The sequence below is a fragment of the Kogia breviceps genome, chromosome 3 (genome assembly GCF_026419965.1).
Source record: "Kogia breviceps isolate mKogBre1 chromosome 3, mKogBre1 haplotype 1, whole genome shotgun sequence".
Lineage (NCBI taxonomy): Eukaryota > Metazoa > Chordata > Mammalia > Artiodactyla > Physeteridae > Kogia > Kogia breviceps.
In genome coordinates, this window is record NC_081312.1 from 43,095,763 (window position 1) to 43,122,693 (window position 26,931).

The 26,931-nt window shown below is 35.1% G+C and overlaps 2 protein-coding genes across 4 annotated transcripts in view; one reads left to right on the forward strand and one right to left on the reverse strand.

Moving 5' to 3' along the window:
* Nucleotides 1–180: 180 nt before the first annotated feature.
* ACTR10 (actin related protein 10) lies at nucleotides 181–25,204 on the reverse strand. 2 transcript variants are annotated; one of them, XM_059059674.2, is made up of 13 exons: nucleotides 24,809–25,204; nucleotides 22,602–22,674; nucleotides 20,620–20,702; nucleotides 19,258–19,366; nucleotides 17,502–17,609; nucleotides 15,148–15,215; nucleotides 14,797–14,876; nucleotides 10,776–10,811; nucleotides 7,208–7,287; nucleotides 7,055–7,128; nucleotides 4,413–4,494; nucleotides 2,773–2,974; nucleotides 181–1,018 (listed from the first exon to the last, which is right to left on the reverse strand). In XM_059059674.2, the coding sequence occupies exons 1-13, from the start codon at nucleotides 24,883–24,885 to the stop codon at nucleotides 837–839; spliced, it is 1,254 nt and encodes a 417-aa protein (XP_058915657.1). In that variant the 5' UTR covers nucleotides 24,886–25,204; the 3' UTR covers nucleotides 181–836. The 2 variants fall into 2 exon arrangements, with proteins under 2 accessions (XP_058915657.1, XP_066884524.1); XM_067028423.1 differs by lacking the exons at nucleotides 19,258–19,366; nucleotides 20,620–20,702 and having other exon boundaries at nucleotides 24,809–24,981.
* Nucleotides 25,077–26,931, forward strand: part of ARMH4 (armadillo like helical domain containing 4) — a 204,200-nt gene continuing 202,345 nt past the window's right edge. The window contains exon 1 of one of the 2 annotated variants that reach the window (XM_067028420.1): nucleotides 25,077–25,270. The gene's annotated coding sequence lies outside the window, so the exon portion shown is untranslated. Of the gene's footprint in view, nucleotides 25,371–26,931 lie in introns of both variants that reach the window. The other variant, XM_059059659.2, reaches the window with a different exon arrangement.

Consider the following 26,931-nt stretch of genomic DNA (forward strand, 5'->3'; position numbering starts at 1 on the left):
ATAAATGCATACTCGGTCTTCAGGACTATGAACATGCAAAGGAAACCAGCAAAATTCTAGTAAGAGGCAGTTCATTAAAAACAAAGGAAGACAAACAAACAAAAATAAAAATTAAATAATGACTGAGTACATATTTCAAAGAACCCCTGCCTTAGAAGATAAAAAGCACAAAAGAGAAGATTAAAGACATTATGAATACATGTTTATAAAGCAGTTTCATAAAAACGCATAAAATGAGTATCTCTGCATAAAAATGAAATATCTTTTTTCTTAGAAATTCATAAAGTAAACTGTAAAGTTAAAAAGTGAACATTTCCCCATTTTCCTTACCAAATGCTTAACTCTGCTACCCAACATTCTTAGCCCAAAAGTAGCATTATTATAACATGGACACAAACATCAAAACAAAAGGATTTTAAGACATAGACCCATGTTAATATTTGAAATAAGTGGAAATGGTAACATTACTCTTTAAATAAAATAATTGTTGAACATAATGAAATTAATGAAGTCTCCAATGCCCAGGACAGATTATGTGAATTGTGGAGGGACAATGTTTTTATTCTTTTTGAAAAATGAACTATGTAACAAACTTCCAAAATTAACTGCTTTACTCTATTTTATTGATATAAATACAACTAATTTCAATAAGCATCAGCTACCATTCTACCATTACACCAAAGGCAAAATGATTAAATACTAATGTGAAGTATAATTACAGAAATGCTTTCACTTCTACTAAAGTCATCTCTAACACCATCCTATATACTTTGTACAGTTTGCTTGTAATTGATGAGATATTTGAAATGAAGCAAAGTTGAATTTTAATCAAACTTTCATTTCTCAGTGGAAAATGCTCTCTTCATCAGAGGTGGTTGAGTCTTCCCGACATCAAACATCATTTCCAAAGGTGGGTTATTAAGAGAACACCAATCAGGTATACGGCCTGTCTGGTTATAATATTCCTTTGAGACTGAACGGCTCCCAAGTATGTCTTGCAGTGCTCCAAAAATAGCTCCTGAGTGGTAAACATAATTTTATAGCTGATATGAAAACTTTTACTGGAAAATTTTATGTACATATACATCCACTTCATTATATGACAAGAGAGAATAGGTAAAATTCAGTAATGCATATTCACAGTCTTCAAATTAATTCCGGTTAGTTGTTCTATATCCTACATTTTGAAAAACAGGGTAAGCCATAACTCCTGTGTTGAAAATAACTTAAATGGCCTAAACTAGATTATAGTGAAAATGATAAGTATTACTGTGTTTAAATGCAGGTAGAGTGAGGTAGAGTAAGGTGGAAAGTATTTTCAACTCTGTATAAACACAATAAATAATGATCTTAGTTTTCTTTGCCGCACTCTAAGATTATGTCAGTAAAAAAACAGCAGTGCAAAACTCAATAAGCCAACCATAATATCCTAAGAGTCTATGCTGAAGACCTTATAAAGACCCACAAGGCAGTTTCAAAAAAATAACTTAGTGACTAAATCCATTCTTCCTAGATCAAAATTACATTTTGACCAAATTCTACTTTACAAAAAATATAATACATCAATTTAAAATATCAAGACTTGGTTTTTCTCTCTAAATGATCCTGATACCTATGAGCTGTAACTGCATCATAAGACACATATCAGAACTTATACAAATATATACATCCATGATTGTTCTCTCTTCAAAGTAGTCTCTTTATTAGGCTATTTCCGTATTTCAATAAAACTAATAAAACTATCATTTCCTAATACATTCAATAAACTCAGTCACAAAATATAGTGTAATTATAAAACAAAGAGATCAGTTTTCATATATGGCTTAAAAATTAGCTTTGTAAGGAATTAAAACAAGTGTTTTAAGCAATGGTAGCACAATTAAAATAAATGCATAGCTATCACTATCATTATGCGGGATGACTTTAATTGGACAGAGTTCACTGAAAAAAAATAGAAGTGCAAATGATGAGAAATAAGTATATAATTCTGAAAACTAATAATTTAAGGAAAAGTAAATGTTCAAAGAAAATTATTTAATAGTTCTATTAGTTTACTAAGTACACAATTTCGGGCTTCCCTGGTGGCGCAGTGGTTGAGAGTCCGCCTGCCGATGCAGGGGACATGGGTTCGTGCCCCAGTCCAGGAAGATCTCACATGCCGCAGAGCGGCTGGGCCCATGAGCCATGGCCTCTGAGCCTGTGCATCCGGAGCGTGTGCTCCGCAACGGGAGAGACCACAACAGTGAGAGGCCCGCGTACCGCAAAAACAAACAAACAAAAAACTAAGTACACAATTTTGAACAATGAATCATCTATTCTAATATAACCATTAGTAATGTCATTCAGGAACCAATTACTATATAATCATTATTATTATTATTTTTTTTTTTTTGCGGTATGCGGGCCTCTCACTGTTGTGGCCTCTCCCATTGCGGAGCACAGGCTGCGGACGCGCAGGCTCAGTGGCCATGGTCCACAGGCCCAGCCGCTCCGCGGCATGTGGGATCTTCCTGGACCAGGGCACGAACCCGTGTCTCCTGCATCGGCAGGCAGATTCTCAACCACTGCGCCACCAGGGAAGCCCAATCATTATTTTTAAAAGTGAAATTCTTGGGAATTCCCTGGCAGTCCAGTGGTTAGGACTCCACATTTCCACTGCTGGGGTGCCTGGATTCGATCCCTGGTCGAGGAACTAAGATCCCGCAAGCCACGTGGTATGGACAAAACAAAAACAAAACCAAAAAACAAAAAAGAGAAAAAAGAAATTCTTACCTCCCAACCAGGCTACACAATTAGCCTTTGCAGGTGGAGTATGAATTCGGAATGTCTTGGTGCCAAGTGTTTTTTTATATTTTGGTTTTTCTACCAAATACCTTATTTCTGCAAGTAGTCTGTGGAGGAATCCTGGCAACATAGACGTGCCACCTATGACTACCAAATTTTCTGCTAGTTGCTTCCTAGTGTCTATTGGACACTGTTATTAAAGAGAAAGAAAAAAAGAATTAACTATAAATAATGCTTGATTGAATTTAAGAAAATATACAGATTATTAGGTGATCATTTGTATTACAAAAAAGGGCCACAGCAAGGTTTCTTTTTTAAAATTAATTAATTAATCTATTTATTTATCTACCTATCTATCTATCTTTGGCTGCATTGGGTCCTCGCTGCTGTGTGCGGGCTTTCTCTAGTCGTGGAGAGCGGGGGCTACTCTTCGTTGCAGTGTGTGGTTTTCTCATTGCAGTGGCTTCTCTTGCTGTGGAGCACAGGCTCTAGGCACGTGGTCTTCAGTAGTTGTGGCACACAGGCTTGGTAGTTGTGACGCATGGGTTTAGTTGCTCCACAGCATGTGGGATCTTCCCGGACCAGGGCTGGAACCCGTGTGCCCTGCATTGGCAGGAGGATTCTTAACCACTGTGCCACCAGGGAAGCCCTTTTCTTTTTTTAATTGGGGTATAATTGCTGTACAATGTTGTGTTAGTTTCTGCTGTACAGCAAAGTGGAGTTCCCTGTGCTATACAGCAGGTTCTTATTAGTTATCTATTTTATAATATTAGTGTATATATGTCAATCCCAATCTCCTAATTCATCCTGCCCCCCAAAAAGGGCCACAGCAAGGTTTCTTTAACAAGAGTTTTTCAGGTGGCAAATAAACCCCATGATAATATTACCATGTACTTATATAAATCCTTAATGATTTAAAAAGTTAATAGTGTAGACTTTTAAATTCCACAGGGAATTTAGTAGTAATATGGGAGTATTCTCATTTTCAGGGTAGAATGACTGAGCTGAGCAAAGAACATAAGAAATAACTTTTCGTTTCTTTTTTAGTAAGGAAAACATGTGGAAACCTAATTTTTCTAAGGTACTATATCCACTATATCCAGAGCTGGTTATCGAGTGGGAAGATAATATTCTTAGAAAAATTATGTTTCCACATCAGTTCTCTCTAAGCATCAGGAATGTTACAGTCCTTCAATGATGTTATGTTTTTCATAAAGTCCCCAAGTAGAGCCATAGATGTAGACAATATCTCCCAAAGTGATAGTATTTTACAAGAGTTCTATGGTCCCACAGTGATTAAACAAAAGAGACATATACCTTGTGGAATTAAAAACTTAATACTACACAAACCTGCATCTGAAGAAACTACAAGCCATACTAGGTACAAAATAAAAATCTGTTATCGTTGTCATGGAAAAAATGCATGATGTATCTATTACCCCGGGTTGGAAATGTTGTGGGTACCATATATTAAGTGCCAAAGTAAAACTCATTAACTATAAAACTTCACATAAAAGCTAAAAAATGTAACTAATGGCTAAAATTAAAAATACAGACAATATGATTTTTAAAATTTCTCTATAAAGGGCTGTATTCATAAATTGAAACCTTTTACAAAATAAAAGTACCTGCATAAGGGAATCCAATATTAAAGTGGCAACTGATTTCTCTTCATTATCTTGTTCAAAAAGGATTTCCACAACCGAATCTCTAATGAGATTAAAAACAGAGAGTGTTTTGTTGGCATCACATAATATGACATAGTACATACCATTAGTTCTACTGACATATTTTTAGGTACCAGTACTATATTAATGTAGAGTAATGGTTAAAACATAAGGTGTTTGCATTTGTAAATGAAAAAATAATAGCACTTGCCTCACAGGTGTTGCGATAGAGATTCAATGAGTTAACAGAACAGTGCCTGGCACATAGGAGGTACTCCCTAAGTACTGGCTATAACTATTACTATGTATAGATTTACAAATATTTTGTCCACCTTAAACCTAATAACAGAAAAGGAGCGGAATTCTGTAATAGGTGGTAGAATTCAACAAGCAGATCAATAGTGATACAACAGATTTAAAACCAAACAAGACCCTCCCCCACCCAGCCCAAAGTATTTCTTTGTTTTTAAAAACAATACATGGCAAAGATGGCTAGTTGTCTAATAAAATATTCATGTGCCTGTTCATTTTCAAATTAAAAGATATAGAACTATTAGGGTTATTTTTGGTAGCACAAGGAAGATCTTTGTTGTGATGGAATAGTTCTATATCTTGATTGTGGTGGTGCTGATTATGGAAATCTACATGTGATACAATTACACAGAACAATATATACACATTGCACCAATGCCAATTTACTGGTTTTGATATTGTACTATAGTTACATAAGATGTATCCATTGGGAGAAACTGGGTGAAGAGTACATGGGACGTCTCTATATTATCTTAGCAACTTCCTGTGAATCTGTAATTATTTGAAAATAAAGAAAAAGATAAAACTCCTATAAGCTGGATACAATGCCCCTCCCCAGTTGAAACACAGTATTTATCAGCCTCCCTTGCAGCTAGATGTAGCTAAGTACCAGACAATGAGATGGAGGCAAAAGCAGTATGTGGGACTGCTAGAAAGTCTCCTTTAAAAGGAGAGGAAACATTTTTCTCTTTTCCTTCCTAGGATTGCATCCTTGAAACACGGATGTAGTAGCTAACTCGACCAACCACCCTGGACCCCAAGGACAAGGGCTACACCTCAAAGATGATAGGTGGAAGGAAGCTTGGGTCACTGGTAGCAGTTATACCATCCTTGGACTATCTACCTCTGAACTTCTTTTAAATGACAGACAAATTCTATCTTGTTGAAGCCACTATTTTCAGGTTTGTATAACTGGTAACCAAACTGAACCCTAACCAATGCAATATAAAGCTATACATATAAATATACATATACATACAATATCTTTAAAAATAAAACTGGGACCATACTATGCATATTACTTTAAAGATTTTTGAATCTTTTTCAAAACACAAAATTCTCTTCCTGATGTTCAACCTACTTCCTAAATGTCGATTTCATTAGTACAGTATACTGAGGTCTACAGTATGCTGAACACTCACTCACTCATAGTTAGTTAGCCACTTGCCTCTATGCCTGAGTACTTTTGCTTCTATCAGTTGAGCTAAATACTCACAAAGCATCAGTGTTCTTTTTCCAAATCTTTGTCAGTTAATTTGATATTGAAATGACATAATTTATCAATTATCACTTAAGCAATGAAATTTTACAGTAGAAAATAACAGTTATTTTCTTCTTCTCTTATTCTGGGCTCCACTAAACAATCAGGAGAAATTTTTACGTAGTAAATTAGTGAATATAACTTAAATAAAAGGTAAAACGATAAAAACTTACTACCAATAAGTGTTACATTCTCACTTTTTTGTTTCCCCAACCTTCTATCTTCAACATCTGTATATTTATGTTCATCCTTCTAGTATCTCAACCTCTATGTTAATTATCTCAAAATCTAACAGGATCTTCTATATTTATATAATTCTTTTCTGTGCATCTTCTGATCTAATATTTTACAGATGAAACTTTTATAATACAAATTTTATATAGCTTGGGTATAAACAAAAATTACATTGTTACCAATATAATCATGTAAGTCCTTGACAACTTATATTGCATCATCAGACCGAATAATTAATACTAAAAAGGTGAATTACTAACTGGTCCTAAAGATTTAGTATATTTGGAAGAATGCATTCTTTCTAACAAGACAATGTTTTGAAGCAGGAGTCAGCAAACTATGGCCTGCAAGCCAAATCCAGCCCATTGTCTGTTTTTGCAAATAAAGTTTTATTGGAACACAAGTCATGCTCACTCATTTACACATTGCCTATGGCTGATTCTGCACTCCAACTGCAGAGCTGAGTAGCTGCAACAGAGACCAAATGGCCCACCAATCCTAGGGTATTTACCACTTGGTCCTTTACAGAAAAAGTTTGATGAATCCTGTTTTAAAGTATCACACTTTATTCCCAATCTCAAAGAAAGGTTGATTCTGAATTACTTTGAAGAACAGAAAAAAAATTTTTTTTAAGTTTTAAAACATTAAAAAGTTGAATAATAAAAATAATCATGAATGATGAGGCTTAATGAAAAACACATAATTATTAAATCAACAATACTAAAGGCTTATACAAATATTAAGGCCAAAAATTTATTTTAGTTCATTATTTTGCTCATAAAAATTAAGGTCTAACCTGATTGATCCAAGGACATGTAAAATCTTCTCTCCATCTAATGGGTAGTCAACATTTGGGGGTGGTGAGGGACGCTGAAATTTAAGTATCATAAGCATAAGTATACAAATTACAACCTCTGAAAAAAAGAATATACATTTATTTTTAGCTTACCTCAGTATTCCCATCAATATTAAATTTTGCTGCTTGGATTTTTAGTCCACGCTTCAGATCACTAACAAAGCAAGTGCGCACTTAAAAGAAAAGGAGACATTGTTATGGTTTGTGATTGAGTCAATGTCCCAGTTAAAACAATTCTATTCAACTGGACATGTTAATCATCTGTTCCTTCCGATTTTATAAACTATCTCTGTCTTTAGTTAGCTTATGACAATTTATACACATATAAAAAACTTTTCATTCACTGAGGAATCATAAGACATGTTCCATGTTCGTCTTCCACAAAGCCACATTAAAAAAAAAAACATTTGAGGAAACTTATGTTCTTTGATATTCCTTGTATAAAGAGTACCATAATAAAAATAAATTTTAGCATCACGAAAATGTACCCATTCTAATTGAACAGCATATCTCTTTGAACCAGATTGATTTATATCTAATCTTATTTATCTATCCTATTCTTTTTAAAAAATGTTGGTTGGTCAGAACAAAGCTAAATTTTGGTCTTAGTTACAGTAACACTCCTTAGTTTAGGGTTTTCTGGCATGATTATTTTCTCCCTCTTGCACAGTATATCTTTTTTTCACTTTGAACATTTATTCTTTTAAAGATTATTTCTGTTGCAAAGTACCTTTTATAATAAGTGGGTGCAAATTATTTTCAGAAATAGGTAAGGAATAAAAAATTTTTTCAAGTAGAGACAAAATTGATGTTGAGGGACTTCCCTGGTGGCTCAGTGGTTAAGAATCCGCCTGCCATTGCAGGGGACATGGGTTCCAGCCCTGGTCCAGGAAGATCCCACATGCCACGGAGCAACTAAGCCCGTGCACCACAACTATTGAGCCTGCACTCTAGAGTCCACGTGCCACAACTACTGAAGCCCATGCACCTAGAGCCCGTGCTCCACAACAAGAGAAGGCACTGCAATGAGAAGCCAGTGCACTGCAACGAAGAGTAGCCCCCACTTGCTGCAAACAGAGAAAGCCCATGCACAGTAATGAAGACCCAACACAGCCAAATAAATAAAATAAATATATTAACTAATTTTAAAAAATTGATGTTGAGAGCAAGAAATCTAATGATTTGGTTAATGACTTGCAAAACATGCTGACATAAAATTAGATATTATACAAAATTCTTTTTGTTTACTAATTCAAAATATATTTAAGAATCTACAATATGCCAAGAACTGTATAGCGCAGGAAACTATATTCAATAAAATCTTGTAATAACCTATAATGGAAAAGATTCTGAAAAAGAATATATATAACAGAGGACTTCCCTGGCAGTCCAGTGGTTAACACTCTGTGCTCAAAAAAAAAAAAAAAAAAAAAAAAAAAGAATATATATAACTGAATCAGTTTGCGGTACCCTGAGACAGTGTAAATCACCTATACTTCAATTTTAAAAAAAAGAGTTTACAATATATATGCTAGACAGTAAGCTACATGCTCAAGTTACTTATATATTTTATAAATTAAGTCCTCATAACTAAGCAATGTAAATACTTAGACTTCAACATCTTACATACTTGGCATATGAAGGTGTTCTTCTTTAAGGAAACCAAATTCACTGAATTAAAAATCTAAGAACAGGGCTTCCCTGGTAGCGCAGTGGTTGAGAGTCCGCCTGCTGATGCAAGGGACACAGATTCGTGCCCCGGTCCGGGAAGATCCCACATGCCTCGGAGCAGCTGGGCCCGTGAGTCATGGCCGCTGAGCCTGCGTGTCTGGAGCCTATGCTCCGCAACGGGAGAGGCCACAACAGTGAGAGGCCCGTGTACCGCAAAAAAAAAAAAAAAAAAAAAAAAAATCCAAGAACAGATAAATTACACTTAAGGATTTTAAAATAATTGAAAAAAATGTAGGTACTACATAAGTAACTAATATAAATGAGCGTGCAAGAGTATGTGTATGTATTGCATATTTGTTTTTAATAGAAACGGGTTCCTACTGTACATACTATTCAGCAACATGCTTTTTCCCTTAATATATTATGGATATCCTTCCAAATCAATACATCTAGCTCCTCCTTTTAAAAAGCTATATGGTGGGACTTCCCTGGTGGTCCAGTGGTTACGAATCCACCTTGCAATGCAGGGGCAACTAAGCCTGTGCACCACAACTAGAGAGAACCCATGTGCCGTAACAAAAGATCCTGTGTGCCGCAACTAAGACCCGATGCAGCCAACAATTAAATAAATAAATATTTTTAAAAAAAAATAAATAAAAGCTACATGATATTCCTTATTATGAAGTCACCAAACTTCATTCAACATACCCTCTTAGATAGGATGCACACTTTTCAATTTTTATATGTATGCCAGAATGCTTTCCAAAAAGGTTAGTTTTCAATTCTTACTAATAGCAATATATTAATTTTCCCATAATCTCATGAATACTAAATGTCTATCTTTCAAATTTTTGCCAATCTGATGTTTCCCTGGGTAATGGGAAAGTTAAACATCTTTTCACAAGATGGAAGCTATATGGAAAGAAACATTCCAAGGAATTATCAACTGTTACATCATGGGGGATAGGACTGGAAGAACGAACAGGAAACTATTTATGTCACTTGAGATATTTCTGTATTATTTGAGCTTTTGCAATAAGCGTGTACAAATGACTGAAATTTCATAATAACTGAAGAGATTTTAGGTAATTATATAACATAAGTAAGCAATATAATGAAGAACAAGATCCATTTTGCAGCCCTAGGTCTAACCCTACCTATTGTTTGACACTGAACAAATCATTTAATATTTCAGGGACCCAATTGTACCAGATTATCTCCAGGTCCCATTTAACTCTAAAATCCATTATTGTCTAATTCTCTATTAAATATTCTAGAGTATTAATTTTACATGACACTTTCAATAATGAAGAACATTAGATTATAGTTTAACTGCTTTTTCTTTTAGTGAATCGAAATACCAGAAAACTCAATTTAAACATTATCATAAAAATACACTCTAGCAAAGGAGAAGTACTATATCTTATTAAAGTCAATCTAATATACTTTACCCAAATGTAGAATTTCTGAAGTCAGTAAAATGACTGACCTTATAAAAATGACCTTTAAAATACCAGAGTTTAAAAAAATGCTAAACAACATAAAATCAGTGGCTTTCATAAGCAATGTAACTGTTAATTCATACTGTGAAAACTACTAATTCCCTAGTAACTCTCTATACTCTATCATTGAGAAGTTTCTTCAATAATACATCAAAAGTAATGCCAAAAGGGAATTCTCTGGTGGTCGAGTGGTTAGGACTCTGTACTTTCACTGCCGAAGGCCTGGGTTCAATTCCTGGTCAGGGAATTAAGATCTCACAAGCCGCGTGGTGTGGCCAAAAAAAAAAAAAAGTAATACCCAAAGCTTCCATAAATCTGAAGAAAAAACACAATTTTATTTACGTTATTCCATAGCCTAAATTTTAAGTATTTTTAGGATATTACATTATGAATTTAATATATTTTATATCTGTGTAAATACTTAGAAACACTTGCCCTCCAAATGAATACTTAATGATGAAGGGGACAAAAATGGGAACTTAGTTTACCTTTAATGTCCTCCAAGATACCTTCTGGAATTGAACCTAAAACAGAAATTTTTATTTAGAACTACAGAACTTTATAAGCAGAAACAGTCTGTAAAATTGCATTCACATTTCCATTTTCCATTTCAGTAACCTAAAAAATATTAAAAGCACCAAAATTTTTTAAAAGCCAAATAAAATCAACTTTGCTTTTAGGGAAGAAACTTCAGCATTCAAAGCCAAGCCAAAGCACGGAAGTTGAAGCCAGATGTGCACAAGGTGCTGAAGAATGTCACTAATACTCATAAATTTAATAAAAATAAGACTTTAAAAATATCATAGAATAATTGGCAGTAGATAGGAATTGACCAAGAAAATATTTTCTACCATAAAAAGATTTGCTGGTCATCTGTGTTAAAGTACTTAGAAGAAATGGTAGGGCTTAAACATGAGCTATTTACTTTTCTTTTACAAAAAGTGAAGTTTCAAGTTTGCTTATCTTTTCTGTGATAATAAATGACTATCAGTGACATGCTAACCTAATACATATTTGTAAAAAGGATCATACACAGACTTTTAATTTTTTTCAAGGTAAACGTGACATTTTAAAAAATGAGTGAGAAAGTACCTATTCAAAGAAACCTATATAATACACGAAGATGTTAGATGATAATATTTGCATATGTTACCACTGTTATGTGATTTTGTTGCCAATAAATCTAGTTTTCCAAGTCAGACTCAGAAACAAAGTTTTCTAAGTTTAGAATCTTCTAAACTCAGAATTTTTAACTCATTGTTAAGTATGTAAAAATATTCTGATTGATCTGTAAGAACAAATTATTTATATCAATGAAGATAGAAATTTATAGCTACAAAAGGAATCATGATTTAATAAGGGTAATCAGGCACTTCTTCCATCTGGAGCTATGTATCTTGTTAGCTACATCTTTACATTATGACAGCTACTGAAACTAAGAATTAAGATAAAGTTAAAACCACACTTTCAAAATGTTAAGCCATAACCTTTAAAAAATAATAAACAATATTTAATCACATTGCTTCTCTGAGAGGGAGCAAAAAAAATTTACCATTAGTAAGTATGACTTGAGAATTATTATTTTACCTTTATTATATTGTCCTTTCCAAATTCTTACCTTTGTGTTTTGTAATATAGTAATAATGATACACAGTTTATAAATAAATATAGACATAAATATATGTTGCAGGTACATGCTCAAAATTATTTTACTGATGCGACCAGTGTGTGATCAAAAAGTTTGAAGACTCCTATTGTTAAATGTTAAAATTTATCTCACAGGGGGATAAAGATTTCCAAAATGGTTTAAACCTGGCTATGAATAGATAAGAGAAATGTAACTAGATTATAAGAACCTACAAATTTAAGAATAAGTGCTAAAAACCATAACTTTTCACATGTGCTAAACTCTCTCTAGGAATATTCAAATAAATTCCAACATGTGCCAGAGACATTTGGTAATATGAAAAACAGTTTTCTTTAGGCAACATGGAAGGCAGGCTTCAAAATAAAGGGCTTATTTTAGCTGGGCATAGATGGTGCTTTGGGAAGTGGCTTTTCAATCTCAGGGAATAATCACAGCCATTTAAACTTTGCAAATGAGGAGTAGAAATAAGAGGCATTCACTGGCTCTGGCTTTGAAAAATCACTTAAATTTCAGCTAATTTAAGAGAATAAGAAGTATAATATTTTATATATAATTTACTTTTCAACTGTACACTTTTCAAATTAATGTACTTAGGTTAGTCTTTGTAAGTTTTAAGGTAGTATATCCATTCTTTTTTGAACTAGGTTCTAAATATGAAATGAAAGAGGCTCATTCAAAGTACACTTAAGGATATCCCAGTATATGTAAGACTTCTTTCTAATCTTTGCTAAGGACCTCGACAAGAGATATTTAAAATACATTTGCAGTTCTGATCCTCCTAAGTGGATCCTTCAGCAAACAGTGATATGATTTAATTTCTCAATTATTAGGATTGCAGACTCAAGATTTTTGGGGCGTATGAGAGGGAAAGGTTAGAATCAGAGTCCAAGACAGTTGGTTAAAGAAAGGGGTGTCCAAGAACATACAGTTTAGAATTTTAAGGAAATGTCATAGTTTTAGTGAAGAGCTTTATTAAAAACATCTGGGAGACTTCCCTGGCGGTCCAGTGGTTAAGACTCCACGCTTCCATTGCAGGGGGCATGGGTTTGATCTCTGCTCAGGGAACTAAGATCCCCCATGCTGTTGCGTGGCCACAAAAAAACAAAACAAAACAAAACAAACTTGGGATGCTACACTAAACTTATTATCTTTGGATATCTTTTATTAACTAACTGTCATCATGATATACTAAAAAGGTAACAAAGTTTATCTGGAATAGAAAAATAATAATCTGATCTACAGAATGAAGAATGTGCTATTATCTTAACTACCTAAAGAACAACAGAAAAACAATATATGCAAGGAAAAATGTCCCAACAACCCACCTTTCTCTTTCCAACATTTATTCAGTGCCCAGGCACTTGAAAAATAAATAAGACAGGGATTCTCAAAGTCTATTGAGGGAAACAGTTATCAGGTAAATGAGGCTGTTATATGTACTATAATAAATACTGCTGAGGGTGTAAATAAATTCTGCTTAGGGAAAATGAGGAAGGTTTCACGATTATAATGACCTTTCAGCTGAGTCATGTAGGCGGATCAAAAACCCAAATAGGTAAAGAAAAACATCCCAGGTAAAGAAATAGTATAAATGAAGGCACAGGGTTGTCGAAGAACAATGGTGCCAGGAAGATATATGAAATTTACTGTAGCTGAAATAAGGTGCAAAGGGTTGAGTTTAGTAGTTAAAGCTAAGAGGTAGAATAAAGTCAGATTGTGAAGAAACATGCATATCAAACAGATAATTTGGATTTTAACCTGTGGCGCCAGCAAAATTCTCAAGCAAAAGAGCAATGTAATCAGATTAATTTTGTGCAAGTTATTCCTGCCAACAGTGTGAAATAGACTAAATGGGTCCAAAAAGTAGGCTCCTGTAATAATCCAAGCAAGAAGCAATGAGGGCCTAGTTGATGTCTTTGTTTTCAGATGTTCTGTGTTGTGGAGGACAGGAAAAAAGAGATGAAAAAGAGATTTCTGAGGGAGAATTGAAAGGACTGATAAACTGCCAGTTATCTAAAATGTGAGCTCAGTAAGATATTATATTTATCTAACCATGATTTGTTAAAATGAATTTAGGGAAAGAGATAATGTATTTACTTCTGGAAGTCTTAAGTTTGAGGTGCTGAGAGGGATGCCTAGTTTATATCTAATAATCAATTGGAAATATGAATATGAAGTTTAGAAGAAGGGTTGGGCCTAGTGATATACTTAAGAATCAACAGCATACTGATGTAGCTGAAGTTAAGGGAACACATGAGATCACTTTTAAAAAGACAGTAGGAGGAAAAAAAGGAACAAAAAATAAATCCCTAGAAGAATATCAGCAGAGAATGCAAGAGTAGAGGAAATTAAGAAGGAATACTTGGAGAAATAAGAGAAAACCATAAAGGAAGAAAAGTCCTGAAAGCCAAGGGAAGAGATAGTATCAAGGGTATATGATAATCCAGATGCAAACTATTATATATAGGATGGATAAACAAGGTCGTACTGTATAGCACAGGGAACTACATTCAATATCCTGTGATAAACCATAATGGAAAAGAATATGAAAAAAGTATATATATGTATAACTGAGTCACTTTGCTATGCAGCAGAAATTAACAACATTGTAATTCAACTATACTTCAATACAATTTTTTAAAAAGGAGTATATGATAATCCATAATGTCAAAAGTTCTGGAAAGAATGAATAAAATTCAACTACTGGATTTGGTGATTAACAGCTCAATGATGACCTTATAACTGGAGCCATGTCATCAGAGTGATGTGAGAAAAAGAGAACAGCTCTGCAATGGGGGCGGGGGGGAAATGAGTTGAACGAAAAGGGAATGTAAACCACTCAAAGTTTATAATGATTTTACCCATCACAGAGGGAAGGCTCTGTTCTTTAGCAGCACCTGTGTCAACAGTACATTGTTCCAATAGTTGAGTTTCCAACTCCCTGAAGATTAAAAAAAAAAAAAAGTTACTGGAATTACAATAATGCAACTGATATCCTTTTCTTATTTAATACTTTTACTTCATAACAGATCATGATGCTTTAAATAAAAGTGGTTTTACCCTTAAAAGATGAATATACTCAAGGATAGTAAAGAATGGAATAAATAACATTAAATGTCCATATTACAAGTCCTCTATTGATCACTGTAAAAAAAATTTGCATTTTTTTGGGGCACAGGTGAAGCAAATGTGCTAAATGCCAAGAAACTTACTTGTGAAGAGCTTTTCCTCCTAGGGGGAGTGCTCCCCAACAATTTAGTACTGGGATTCCTTCATATATCTATAAGGTAGTCAAGGGTATTACTATTTTAGGAGGTAAAATGTGTTTCCCTCAGTATTTTCCTCATCTCTGCATTATTGTTCTAAATCAGCTTGGCTGGCAAATTCTTATTTCTTTTTTTTAAAAGAGTTACAGAGGGGCTTCCCTGGTGGTGCAGTGGTTGGGAGTCCGCCTGCTGGTGCAGGGGACATGGGTTCGTGCCCTGGTCTGGGAGGATCTCACATGCCACGGAGCGGCTGGGCCCGTGGGCCATGGCCGCTGGGCCTGCATGTCCGGAGCCTGTGCTCCGCAATGGGAGAGGCCAGAAGAGTGAGAGGCCCGCATACCGAAAAAAAAAAAAAAGAGTTACAGAAATCAGAGTCTTTTTCCTTCTCCAAAGAAAACAGTTAAACATATACATACACACATACACACATACACACACACACACACACACAGAATTCATTTGTTAGAGCTTAGGTGTCCAACAACGTAGCCACTGACCACATGTGGCTATTGAGCACTTGAAATATGGCTGGTCCGAACTGAGATGTGCTGTGAGAATAACCTCCACAGCAAACACAGAAAACTTAGTAATAAAAAAAAAAACCTGTAAAATATCTCATTATAATTTATTATACTGACTATATATTGAAATGATAGTATTTTAAATACATTGGGCTAAATAAAATACACTAATTTCATCTCTTTCATTTGAACTTTTAAAATTTGTGGCTTTTAGAAAAATTTTAAATTACATATGTCTCACACTGTATTTCTATCAGAGCTGAGAAGACAGTGGACAATACTGTACTGTGGGTTTGCTACCTTATTTTACATATTGTTTTTGCTAATGTTTCATAAGTATATTATTTATGAAAAAGAAAAAAGTATATTGTTAGCACTGGCTTTGGAGACAAACATGGGTTTATATCTTGGCTATACACTTCTATTAACTTGGGTCAACTACCATCTCAACTTTCAATCATCTTACTCATATAATGAAGAGAATAATACTTTTGTTGCAGGGCTGTTATGAGAATAACACACAAAATACTTTATATTTTAAAAAGTTATTGCCTAATTTAGTTCTTTAGGAGCTAATGATTCTTGATTTCCTTCCCATGAGTACTTCTTCTAATAAATACACACATAGGTCTCAAAATTGCAAGAGTCTTGCATTTATGTACTTCAAACTCCTTTTCAAATGTAGCAAATGTCTACCGTAACATTTCTAAGAGATGTTTACCTATACTCTACTTAAATTCTTCCAATGATGGGGAATGGACCAGTTTATAGTCAGTAATTTCATTATGGAACAGCTTAAATTACTAGGGAGTTCTTCCTAATGGCAAATGATATAAAAACTACAGCACTTGCTGTGCAATTTATGTGCTAGGTCTTATGCTAAATATTTCACATACATTATCTCACTCAAGTCACACAATGCCCCTATGAGGCAGAATTATCATAATTCCCATTTTACAGATGAAGAAACTAAGCCCAAAAGAGATTAAGCTACTTGACCAAAATCATACCACTAGAAAGAAGCTTAGCTGTCATATGCCCCCATAATAGCCTCAGGAAATAGAGAGAAAAAAAAATTTACTTTTCCACAGTGAGCCCTTCAGCTATTTGAAGGCAGATTTCACGTTGCCATTTAAGTTTTAACTTTTCTTGATTTAACTTTCTCATTTATTTTTTAAAATTTTTATTTATTTATTTTTCATTCCCCTATTCTACACTCCCTCTAGCCCCTGGAAACCACTAATCTATATCTGCCTTTTTTTTTTGATGTGGACCATTTTTAAAATTTTTATTGAATGTTACAATACTGCTTCTGTTTTATGTTTTGGCTTTTTGGCTGTAAGGCACGTCAGATCTTAGCTCCCCAAATAGGGATCGAACCCACACCCTCTGCACTGGAAGACAAAGTCTCAACCACTGGACTGCCAGGGAAGTCCCTAACTTTCTCATTTCTGTTTCCAGTTATTCTTCATATGATCTTTTCTTAGAACTTGACTATCCTACCCATCTTCTTTGACACATCCTAATTAGCTGATGTTCCTCTTAAAAACTGAATGTAATAGGTCTGATCTCTGGAGTTTATACTGGGACCAAGTCATAATGATAATTTCTACAAAAAGTAAATTTAAGTCTCACAATCCTGTGAATTTTTCCCACATATGTCATATTTGTACATGATAACCCAAAATAGCTTGATGCAATAAAAACAATTTGTAATAAGCCTAATTATTCTAAAGTAGAGTAAAAACTGCAAAATTAGCTGGTTTACAAAAAAGATACAGGTAACACCAGGCTTTCCCTATATCCACAATCCAGGACCATGGCAGAGTTTATCCCAAGTGTAAGAAGAGCCATTAGATGACTTGGAGCAAGCAAGACAGATGGAACCTAAAAAACAACAAATCCAAAACAACAACAACAAAACCAGAATGAATGTCAGTAGTTGAAAGTGTTTCCCTTACATTTCAAATATCTTTGAAAAAATTCATAATTATGATACCTACTCAACTATTTTATGGCACTAAATTAAGAATTAGTTGATTTATTTGAATTTGCACAATAAACAAAATACACTGTAATAAATAGAAACACTCTTTAAGTTCTCTAAGTCTTTTCATTCTGAAATGATAACTATGAAGCATTTTTATTAATTCAGTTCTCTCTCTTTTGGAGGGAAAACTGAAAAGGATAAAAGAAGAGTTCCAGAAACATACATTCAAAGGAAGATGCTAAATTTAAAAAATAAAGAGATGCCTTTATCATCAAAATAGAAATAGAGAAAAATAATTCTTGATTGTCCTCATTCACAAAGTTCACAGTATGAACTATATTCTAAAAATATTATAATATAGCAGTTAAAATTAAATTGAAGAACTACAAAAATCCTTAGCTCTAAGTGACATTTTTCAGTGAAAATTTGCCAGATCAGATGACATCCCAAATATCAGGTAAATATTCAATCAAAATATGGAAGTCCATAATAACCAAGTGGCAAACAAAATAATGGCTATATTTCCTTTATCTAAGTACAGCAGGTTATTCTGGTTATATATCAGATAAGGATACTAACATAAATATAACTAAAATGCTAAGTTCAAGTAAAAATACAGAAAATCATCTATTTTATTCAGATAAGAGCTAAAGTGACTTCCTGCTGTGTTTTGTGTTCTCCCTATTGCAAACCAAATTCCTGAATTAGTGACATCAGTAAGTACAGGAGGGTATGTAACCTGTTTCTCTGTGCCTGTCTTACTAAATTATAACTTAGAAATATTAACTGCCCTTATCTCCTAAATACATTGTGATTTTTGATATATTTTGTGTTCAGTAGAATATATGAAAATTACATTTACATGTGCTTAATTTCTTATATACTATACACATTTTATACACTCTTCTAAATTGCTGAAAAACTCTGAATTCCTAAGGCAGAGATTTTTTTAAAAAGTTAAATAATAAAGATTCTGGCCTACTATGAAATGTAATCATTTAAGTCATAATTTTGGTCTTTAAAATAATCTTGACTCCTATAAAATGAAAGCTACAAGTAATATTACTAGTATCAAGATGTAAGAGTCACTCCTTGGCATTGCCCACTTACTCTATGGGAGTCATTATTTGAATACTCCATTTAATGGGAATTTAAAGTCTAAAATGAAAGAATAGGAGAATTTAGAACAGTCAGCATAACTAAACAATGAAAACTAGAAAAGACCTGGAAGAAAAACATCATTAACTTCACAGCACAGAATATAACTGTTAATTTCAGAAAAAAGTCCCAAAACTTAAAACCTGTACTAAAATAAACAAACAAGGGAAACAGCAATAAAAAGAAACCTTCAATTATTTAAGTATTAGATGAAATGCTTATTACGCATGAAATAACCACACAAAGAAAGAAAATACATGGTCAATTTGTAAAGGATTCAGTTTACTTTGTCATCCAATTCCTCTTTCCAATGAAGGAAATAAAATGAGGACCTTTTAGTTTAAGCTTTGAGTACCTACTAAAAACAGCAACATAAAAAACAGGTACCTCAAAATACTTGAAAAGAACACGAGTGAGTGTCTCTCTGAAGTGGGAAGGACATAATACAGACTCAATAACCACAACTCTGCGGTCTCTGGGATTCACCAACAGATGCCTGAAAAGTGATAGTTTTGTTTTTAAAAGTAAATAAAAGATTGTATTTATTTTGGTACATAATGCAATTTGTTAAGATTAGAGAAATCATACGACCTTCACTTAAGAAGTTTTACAACAAAAAGATATCTTCATTTTATTATCCATGAAAGATAACGTTTTCATTTTTAAAATTTTTAAATGTTTTTAAATTTTGTATTCAATTTTGAAAGGTTATTTTCCATTTACAGTTATTACAAAATATTGGCTCTATCCCTGTGTTGTACCATACAGCGCCGAGCCTATCGTACACCCAGTAGTTTGTGCCTCCCACTCCCTCACCCTTATGTTGCCCCTGGTAGCCCTTAGTTTGCTCTCTATATCTGTGGGTCTGCTTCTTCTTTGTTATATTCACTAGTTTGTAGTATTTTTTAGATTCCACAAAGAAGTGATATCATATAGTGTTTGTCTGTCTCTGTCTGACTTGTTTCACTTAGCATAATGCCCTCCAAATCCATCCATGTTGCTACAAATGGCAAAATTTCATTTTTTTTTAATGGCTGAGTAGTATTCCATGGTATATATCAATATATATGCCAGAGAAAGATAACATTTTTGACCTCTTACTACGTGCCATGCACTGTCAGGAAATTTACATCTATTAATTCATTTATCTCAGAAAACAAAAACTATAACCAATTATGAATACTGACTTGAGCCATTAAAAAGATATTTTCTTTTTTTAAGCTACAAAAGTAGTATATGCTCACAAGACTCCAAATATTATAGAAGCTTATAACTTGGAAAATACAAAAATACCATATACCTCTACTACCCAGAAACTTTCACTTACAGCAGTTTATAGATTTTCATTATTGTGTATGTATATGCATATATTTTAACAGAAATATTCATTCCATAGATGTTGTTCTGCAACATGCTTTTTTCAATTATCAGAATATCTAAGACATCTTTCTGTATCAGTACATATAGATACAGAACTTTTAAAATGACAATATAGTGTTTCACTATATGGATGTACAATAATTAAATTATCCAATCCCCTTTATTAATGGACATTTGACTTATTTTCAATATTTCCTTATGCTTGCTAGTTTCCTAGTCTTCAAATATATTTTTGAAAAGATTGAAAATAAGAAAGTTAAAATGGCAATGGAAATTAACCTTTTTTTTGCATTAGAAATAATACAACCAAATATCAGTATGATGGGCACTAGGAAAAGCTGGGGGGTGGAAAACACAATTGCATTTTACCTGAAATACAGTATGTGGATGAATTCCTTTAGGTAGGAATATAATTCTTCTGTATTGATATTATACTGTACAACTTTGATAGGCTATAAAAAATTAAAATGATTTATTAATTTATAATAAAATAATCTCAAACTAAAACATGCTTATTTATTTTTCTAATGGATTTTCTGTTAATAAGTCAAAAGCAACTTGTATTGAGAATAGATACAAACATCAAAAATAGATCACTTAAATTAGAAATGTTTAAGAACTGGCATGTCCAAGATGACAAAATGTTTTGGTTTATGGAATAAAAATCTGTGTCCACAGTAAGTAAAGAGCTGTGCTCATCACAGTTTTCTTCTATCTAACATTATTTTGGCATCACCGATAAAAAGCAGCATCAATTAAAAAGCATCAAAGGCTTCCTCAAATACTCCAGACTTGGTTCAGTCCCTGTTATTTACTCCCAAAGCATTGACACTTTTCCTTTTGTAGTATCACCCCACTTAATTACTTGTAAAATGTCTACCTTCCCATTAGACTATAAACTCCATGGGGCAAGAACTACTTCCGGCTCGCTTATGATATATCCTCCTTCAACTGATACAGTGCCAGGAACAAAGTAAGCAGCTCATAAATGTGTGGCAAAAATGAAAACATGCACCATTAGCACTAAAGTAAACACTACCAAACCATGGGTGCTAAGTCAACACTAACACATCACAAGGGCTCCATTTACAGTATCCTGCTCCAATATGAGCTTTTATGAAAACAAATATGCTCATATTTGTTAAATAAGGGAATAATGTCTATATAATGTGAAGGTTGTACAGTTCATATTAGGCAAGAGGAGCTGAAATGATGACAGCAGAGTTATAACCTTCATCAAGGTAAAGAAAGTCATCAACTCAATGGTCACACAAATCAGCATTCTTTCAGATCTATTTTTAAAAAGTTTAAATGATCCTGTGTACCAGGGGCTCCCGTAACAGAGTGGACCCCTTCAAGTCTCTTTATTGGGCTGCATTTCTTCCTGGTCCCATCTTAACAATAGACAGAGAGGCTCAGAGCTCACTTTTACATCTGCATTGTCTCAGCACCCACCGACGAACAGTTTCAATTATTTCATTTTATTTTAAATATCCCCAAGAGCTTCCAGCCACACTCAATTGCAACTCAAAGCTATTCCAATTTTTTCCTGAGGTATTAATTTTTGTTTTTGCTAATGCTCGGATTACAAAGTTTCATGGGTTTTAAATAATCTATCCCAAACTATTTTTCCCCAAAACCTGTTTTTGTTTGCTATCAAGGAGAGGTTTTTCAGGAATGCAAATATTAAGTTAGGGTAGAAAAATCTGTATTTGATTTTAACAGGCAAATTTTATGGCATGTAAAATTATTCTTTCTATTGTTCTGCAATTCCTACTCTGCAAAATTCACTTTGGCAAGACTTTCCTTTAAAAAACATGTTTTTCACAGGTCTTTTGAATTACAGATAAAGAAATGAGGACCTGGCTCATATTCTGAACAGGGTAAGAATAAAATGATTCTATAATTACATTACAAGGCTCAGGCAATTACTTTATTGAGCTCAAAAACTTTTTCTTAATGTTATATAATTTCATTTATATAAATTAAATAGAAAAATCAAATCTATAGAGACAAAGAACATCCGTGGTGGGCTTGGGGTGGGACTGGGGATTAACTATAAGCAGGCATTAGTGATCTTACTAGAATGACAAAAATGTTCTAAAACTGAACTGTGGTGATGGCTGCACAACTTGATATATTTACTAAAAATCACTGAATCGCATACTTAAAATAGGTGAATTTTATGGTATGCAAAATTAAACCTAAATAAAGAATCAAAAATGTTTTCTTGGAATACAGTCTAAGCTATACATTTAGCACTGTTCTGATCAATCTTATTTAAAGTCACATTTAAAAATATTTCACAGTACAGCATTTATTTTGCTAATTTGTTATAAAAAAAAAAATACCTTAGGCATGCCAGCTTTTTTTATCACACTAGGAATTATGCATCTTGGACCAGTTTCTCCAGCAAATCCACACCTACAAATACATAGAAAATTGAAACAATTCAACATATTATAACATTCTTTTTATATATTTGTCACAGAAACAAGTTTTTCTGTATTTTTTTCAAAGCAGTGGTCACAAAAACATGTAGAAACATCTCTGATGTATTCAAAGGGACAAAAAAAATCTAAGGAAAAGTTAATACCATCTATTCATAATTATGTATTAAAGGTAAAAAATAAAATTGTTTCACATTAGTGACAGTGAAATAAACCAGTGTATTATTTTAGGGTCGCATTTACTTTTTCCTCCATTTTTAATTTTTACTTGAATTTTAGGTAACACATTTCTACAGTCCTGAATCTGTCCTCCATTATCTGACTTCATGCCCATAATTCATGTTACTCATAATTCCACCATTCTAATATCAGTTTCCATATTGATACATTTCCTTTGGTCTAGTTTTTAAACTATGCATATGTGACATAATTATAATCACACTGTTCACACATCATGAATTCATAAAATAAGATTCTGCCCATATTGTTAGTCTTCACTGCTATCATTTTTTAAATTGCATAAAATATTTCATCCTTTTTAAAAAACTATCCTCCTTTCTAGAGTAAGTATTTCCATTTCTGTTTCACGTAAAACAAAACTTTGCTAAAAATGTTGTTAAAAAGGATTGCCATGTAAGTTTAGTCTTAATATTATCTTTTCTTGTCCTGTCTGGTTTTCAGTACTGCTCTCCTCCTATTCCCAAATAGCTCTCTCCATCTTCTTTTAGTCACATCCCCATGTTTACCTGACTTGTACCAGTGTTCCTCAAATTCCCCAGGATGCATAAACTCATCACCCTCCTGTTGTCTTTGTCAATAACTGTCCTCCTATATAGTAGTTCCATTTCTCATTTCCGCAGCATACCTAAAATAATTATCCTTGGGTGTCAGCCTCAAGGTAATTACTATGGTATTTAGATAAACCTTTAAAAATAAACTTAAAAATATAACTATGCGAGGATCTCGCTTAGAACAGTAAGAGAATATCATGAACCAAGGACTATGTTTTATCCAATTCTGGAGCACCTGAAGTCCAATTTTCCTGTTTTTTTTTTTTTTTTTTCTTTGGCAGCACTGGGCGTCTTGTGGGATCTTAGCTCCCCAACCAGGCATTGAACCTGGCCCTCGGCCGTGAAAATGCCCAGTCATAACCACTGGAGCGCCAGGGAATTCCCTCCAATTCTTAAATAGGCTCTTTTCACCACTTGTTCAACAAATAGTTATTAAATACATACTACATGTCAGGCACTGTTCAGAGATATACAAAAATTTTTTTCAAATGTTTCCATTTCAGATAGAAGATGCAATTCTGGCTGTCACGTTCCTTTTTCTTGAGCGCAGTACAAGGGCTCTCAATCTGAAGTCCAAGGACCACTGCGATGGTCCACAAACCCCTGAAATTGTGTGCAAATATTTTAAGGTTTGTGTACTTGTGGCTTTCTTTCGGTCGTCAAAGGGATCTATGCCATACAAAAGGTTGAGGATCTATGCCATCCAAAAAAGGTCGAGAACCACTACTCTAGTATTTACAAGTTGCCTTTTAAAATATTAAATTTCCTAATCTAAGAGTTGGTGGGTGGGAGCAACGAAGACTCTCTAGAGAATTATCTATAGGGTTTCAGTTTTTCATGCATTCAGTCTTCCTAATTCGACTTCCTACTCTTGGGAAGCAGTAGCCCTGTCTTAAACATATTTGAATACCCAACACTAATTAGCATCTCTTTTCAATAAATGCTTAATAACGGAGGTCGTCATCAAGCATTACAGTTCGGTTGCCACCTCCCTAAGCAGATAAAGCCAGATAAGTGGGGCCTAAGTCTGTCATCCCTGCATAGATTGGGGTGACGACCGGGGCGGCAATGAAGGCAATTTTCCCGAAGCCTCTTGGGCCTCTCTAGGAGTCAGAACCTGACCGCTCCACCGGATTCCCGGGATCTGCATCGCCCACGGTGCAAGAACAAGGGCAGTTATTTGCGGAGGTCATGGGGGAAGAAGTGGAGACGGAATAAGCCGCCTCTGGAGCCTGCGACGAGGACCCGGGCTGGGCCTGGGGCTCTGCCACCCGCCCTCCCCTCGGGACGACGGCAGCTAGCGCCGCGGCCACTCACTTGGTAAAAGCCTCTCCCAAGTCTATCACGACCGCCGTTTTCTCTCCGCCGCTCCCCAGGCCCTCGTACAGCGGCATGGTAGTAAACAAACCGGTAAGGAGATAGGCGCTTTCAGTCCTCAGCAGCCGACAGCCCTCGGCTCTCGGGGGCGGGGCCGGGGCGATGGCGCGCGGGCGGTGGCGACGGCGGGGGCCTCGCGTGGTCGCGGCGCACGGGGCCCGGGCTGTCCCTGGCTGTGCCTCACTCCGCGTCGGGCCTTGAACCCTTGCAGGAGCCCGTGTCCCGGGGACTAGGAAGGTACGGGTGCAGGCAGCTGCTGATCTGGATTCGGGGGAAGCAGACGACCGAGGTGATCAGGCGCGCCGGGTGCCCCGAGTTGGGGCGGAGCCAACCCCTGGGTCCTTCCCTCCGGACACGCCCTCAAGTGGCGCAGGGGCTTGGGACCTTTCGAGAGCTTCTGTGGTAAGATCGCTGAACCTCTCCATTGCAGAGGATGCTGAGAGAAGACACAACCCCAAAAGCTTTGATTCCTGCAGTCTTGGGACAAAATTTGCTGTGCCAGGTGTTTTGCCTATCATTTATTCTTTGCAAAAATATCGGAAGTAGGTGTTAACCTCCTTACATGTTTGAACCGAAATAATGTTCCCAGTGCCCCACCGCCAAGCCAGGATTGGACCCCAAGACTTTCTGATTTCAAAGCCTGTACTACTGATGCCTTAGAGAAGAACACGTACAGACAAATTTTTATTTGGTGGTCATTCTGCTGAAAGTTAATTTTAATCTAAAAGAAAGCAGTTAGTAGCATCTACAAATCTGTCTGTGGAGGAACGATCAAGGTGGTTTAATGGAAGGAACATTGAATCGGGTTTCTGTTTACTCTAAAACTGAGAAACTGTGTAACCTGAGAAAAGTTCGGTTAGGTCTGTTTTCTTTCTGCTGAAATTGCCCGTGAAAACTGGAGTCAGTGGCGTAGGTTGCTGCCTTGTCTCTATGACTGTAGAAAGGGAAATGACCTGTTTTTCCCCAGTTTGTCTTTCTTACCTACTGTATGTGCCTGAACCTCCCCACTGAAGGATAAGGTCCTTCTATAATAAGAGTTAAAGCTATACAATGCATAAGCTTGGAAAATGTGACGTTAGTAGAGTTCACTGATGAGTGGTCTTCCTGAAATTGAGTTGCTGGAGGTAAGAGGATGATGTTGGAGTTGTGATGGGGAAGGAAACTTCAAAAAGGTTGAGAAAGGATGAAGCATTTTGCCAACTAGGATCGGAGTATTTGAACAGGACTCATCTCTCAAATTCTGTTTCTGCCACCTTCTGTCCAGTCTCTAATACTTTTGATCATCCATTTACTTATCTATAAACTGTCCTGCTATTTCTCAAGTTAGTTGTGAGGATCCATTGACATTGTATTTTGAAACTATGAAGTATTATTATCCATTCTGTGTTTTCCCTGACTGCTCACCAGCTATATTAGTTTCCTAGGGATGCCATAACCAAGTACCACAAACAGAGTGGCTGAAAGCAATAGAAATATATCCTCTCATAGTTGTGGAGGCTAGAAGTTTGAGATTAAGGTGTCAGCAAGGTCATGCTCTCTGTGAAGGCTCTAGGGGGATACTTTCTTTCTTCTTTCTAGTTTCTGGTGGTTGCCGGCAACCCTTGGTCTTTCGTTGTTTGTGGATGCATCACTCCAATCTCTTGTCTCTGTTGTCTCCTGGTCTTGTGTCTCTGTGCGTTCATAGGACGTTCTCTTCCCAGCGTTTTCACAACATTTTCTTTCTGCATAGCTCTCTGTGTCCAAATTTCCCTCTTATAAGGAAACCAGGACTTCCTTCGTGGTCCAGTGGTTAAGACTCTGTCTGTCTTCCACTGCAGGGGGCGTTGGTTCAATCCCTGGTTGGGGAAGTTCCGCATGCTGGGCCGTTCGGCCAAAAAAGAAAAGAAAAGAAAACCAGTCATTGGATTAGGGTCCCAATCCTAATCCACTATGATCTCATTTTAACTTGATTATATCTACAAAGACTATTTCCAAAAAAGATCATATTTTAAGGTTCCCAGTGGACAAGAAATGGGGGGAATACAGTGCAACCCAGCACAACAGCTAAATGTTGTTCTCCACAG

Coding starts and splice junctions, on each gene's coding strand:
- ACTR10 (XM_059059674.2), bottom strand. CDS start 24,885: ATGCCGCTGTACGAGGGCCTGGGGAGCGGCGGAGAGAAAACGGCGGTC. Junction 20,703..22,601: donor AAAAAGCTGGCATGCCTAAG/GTATTTTTTTTT, acceptor AATTTTTTATAG/CCTATCAAAGTTGTACAGTA. Junction 14,877..15,147: donor GGAGGAAAAGCTCTTCACAA/GTAAGTTTCTTG, acceptor TTTAATCTTCAG/GGAGTTGGAAACTCAACTAT.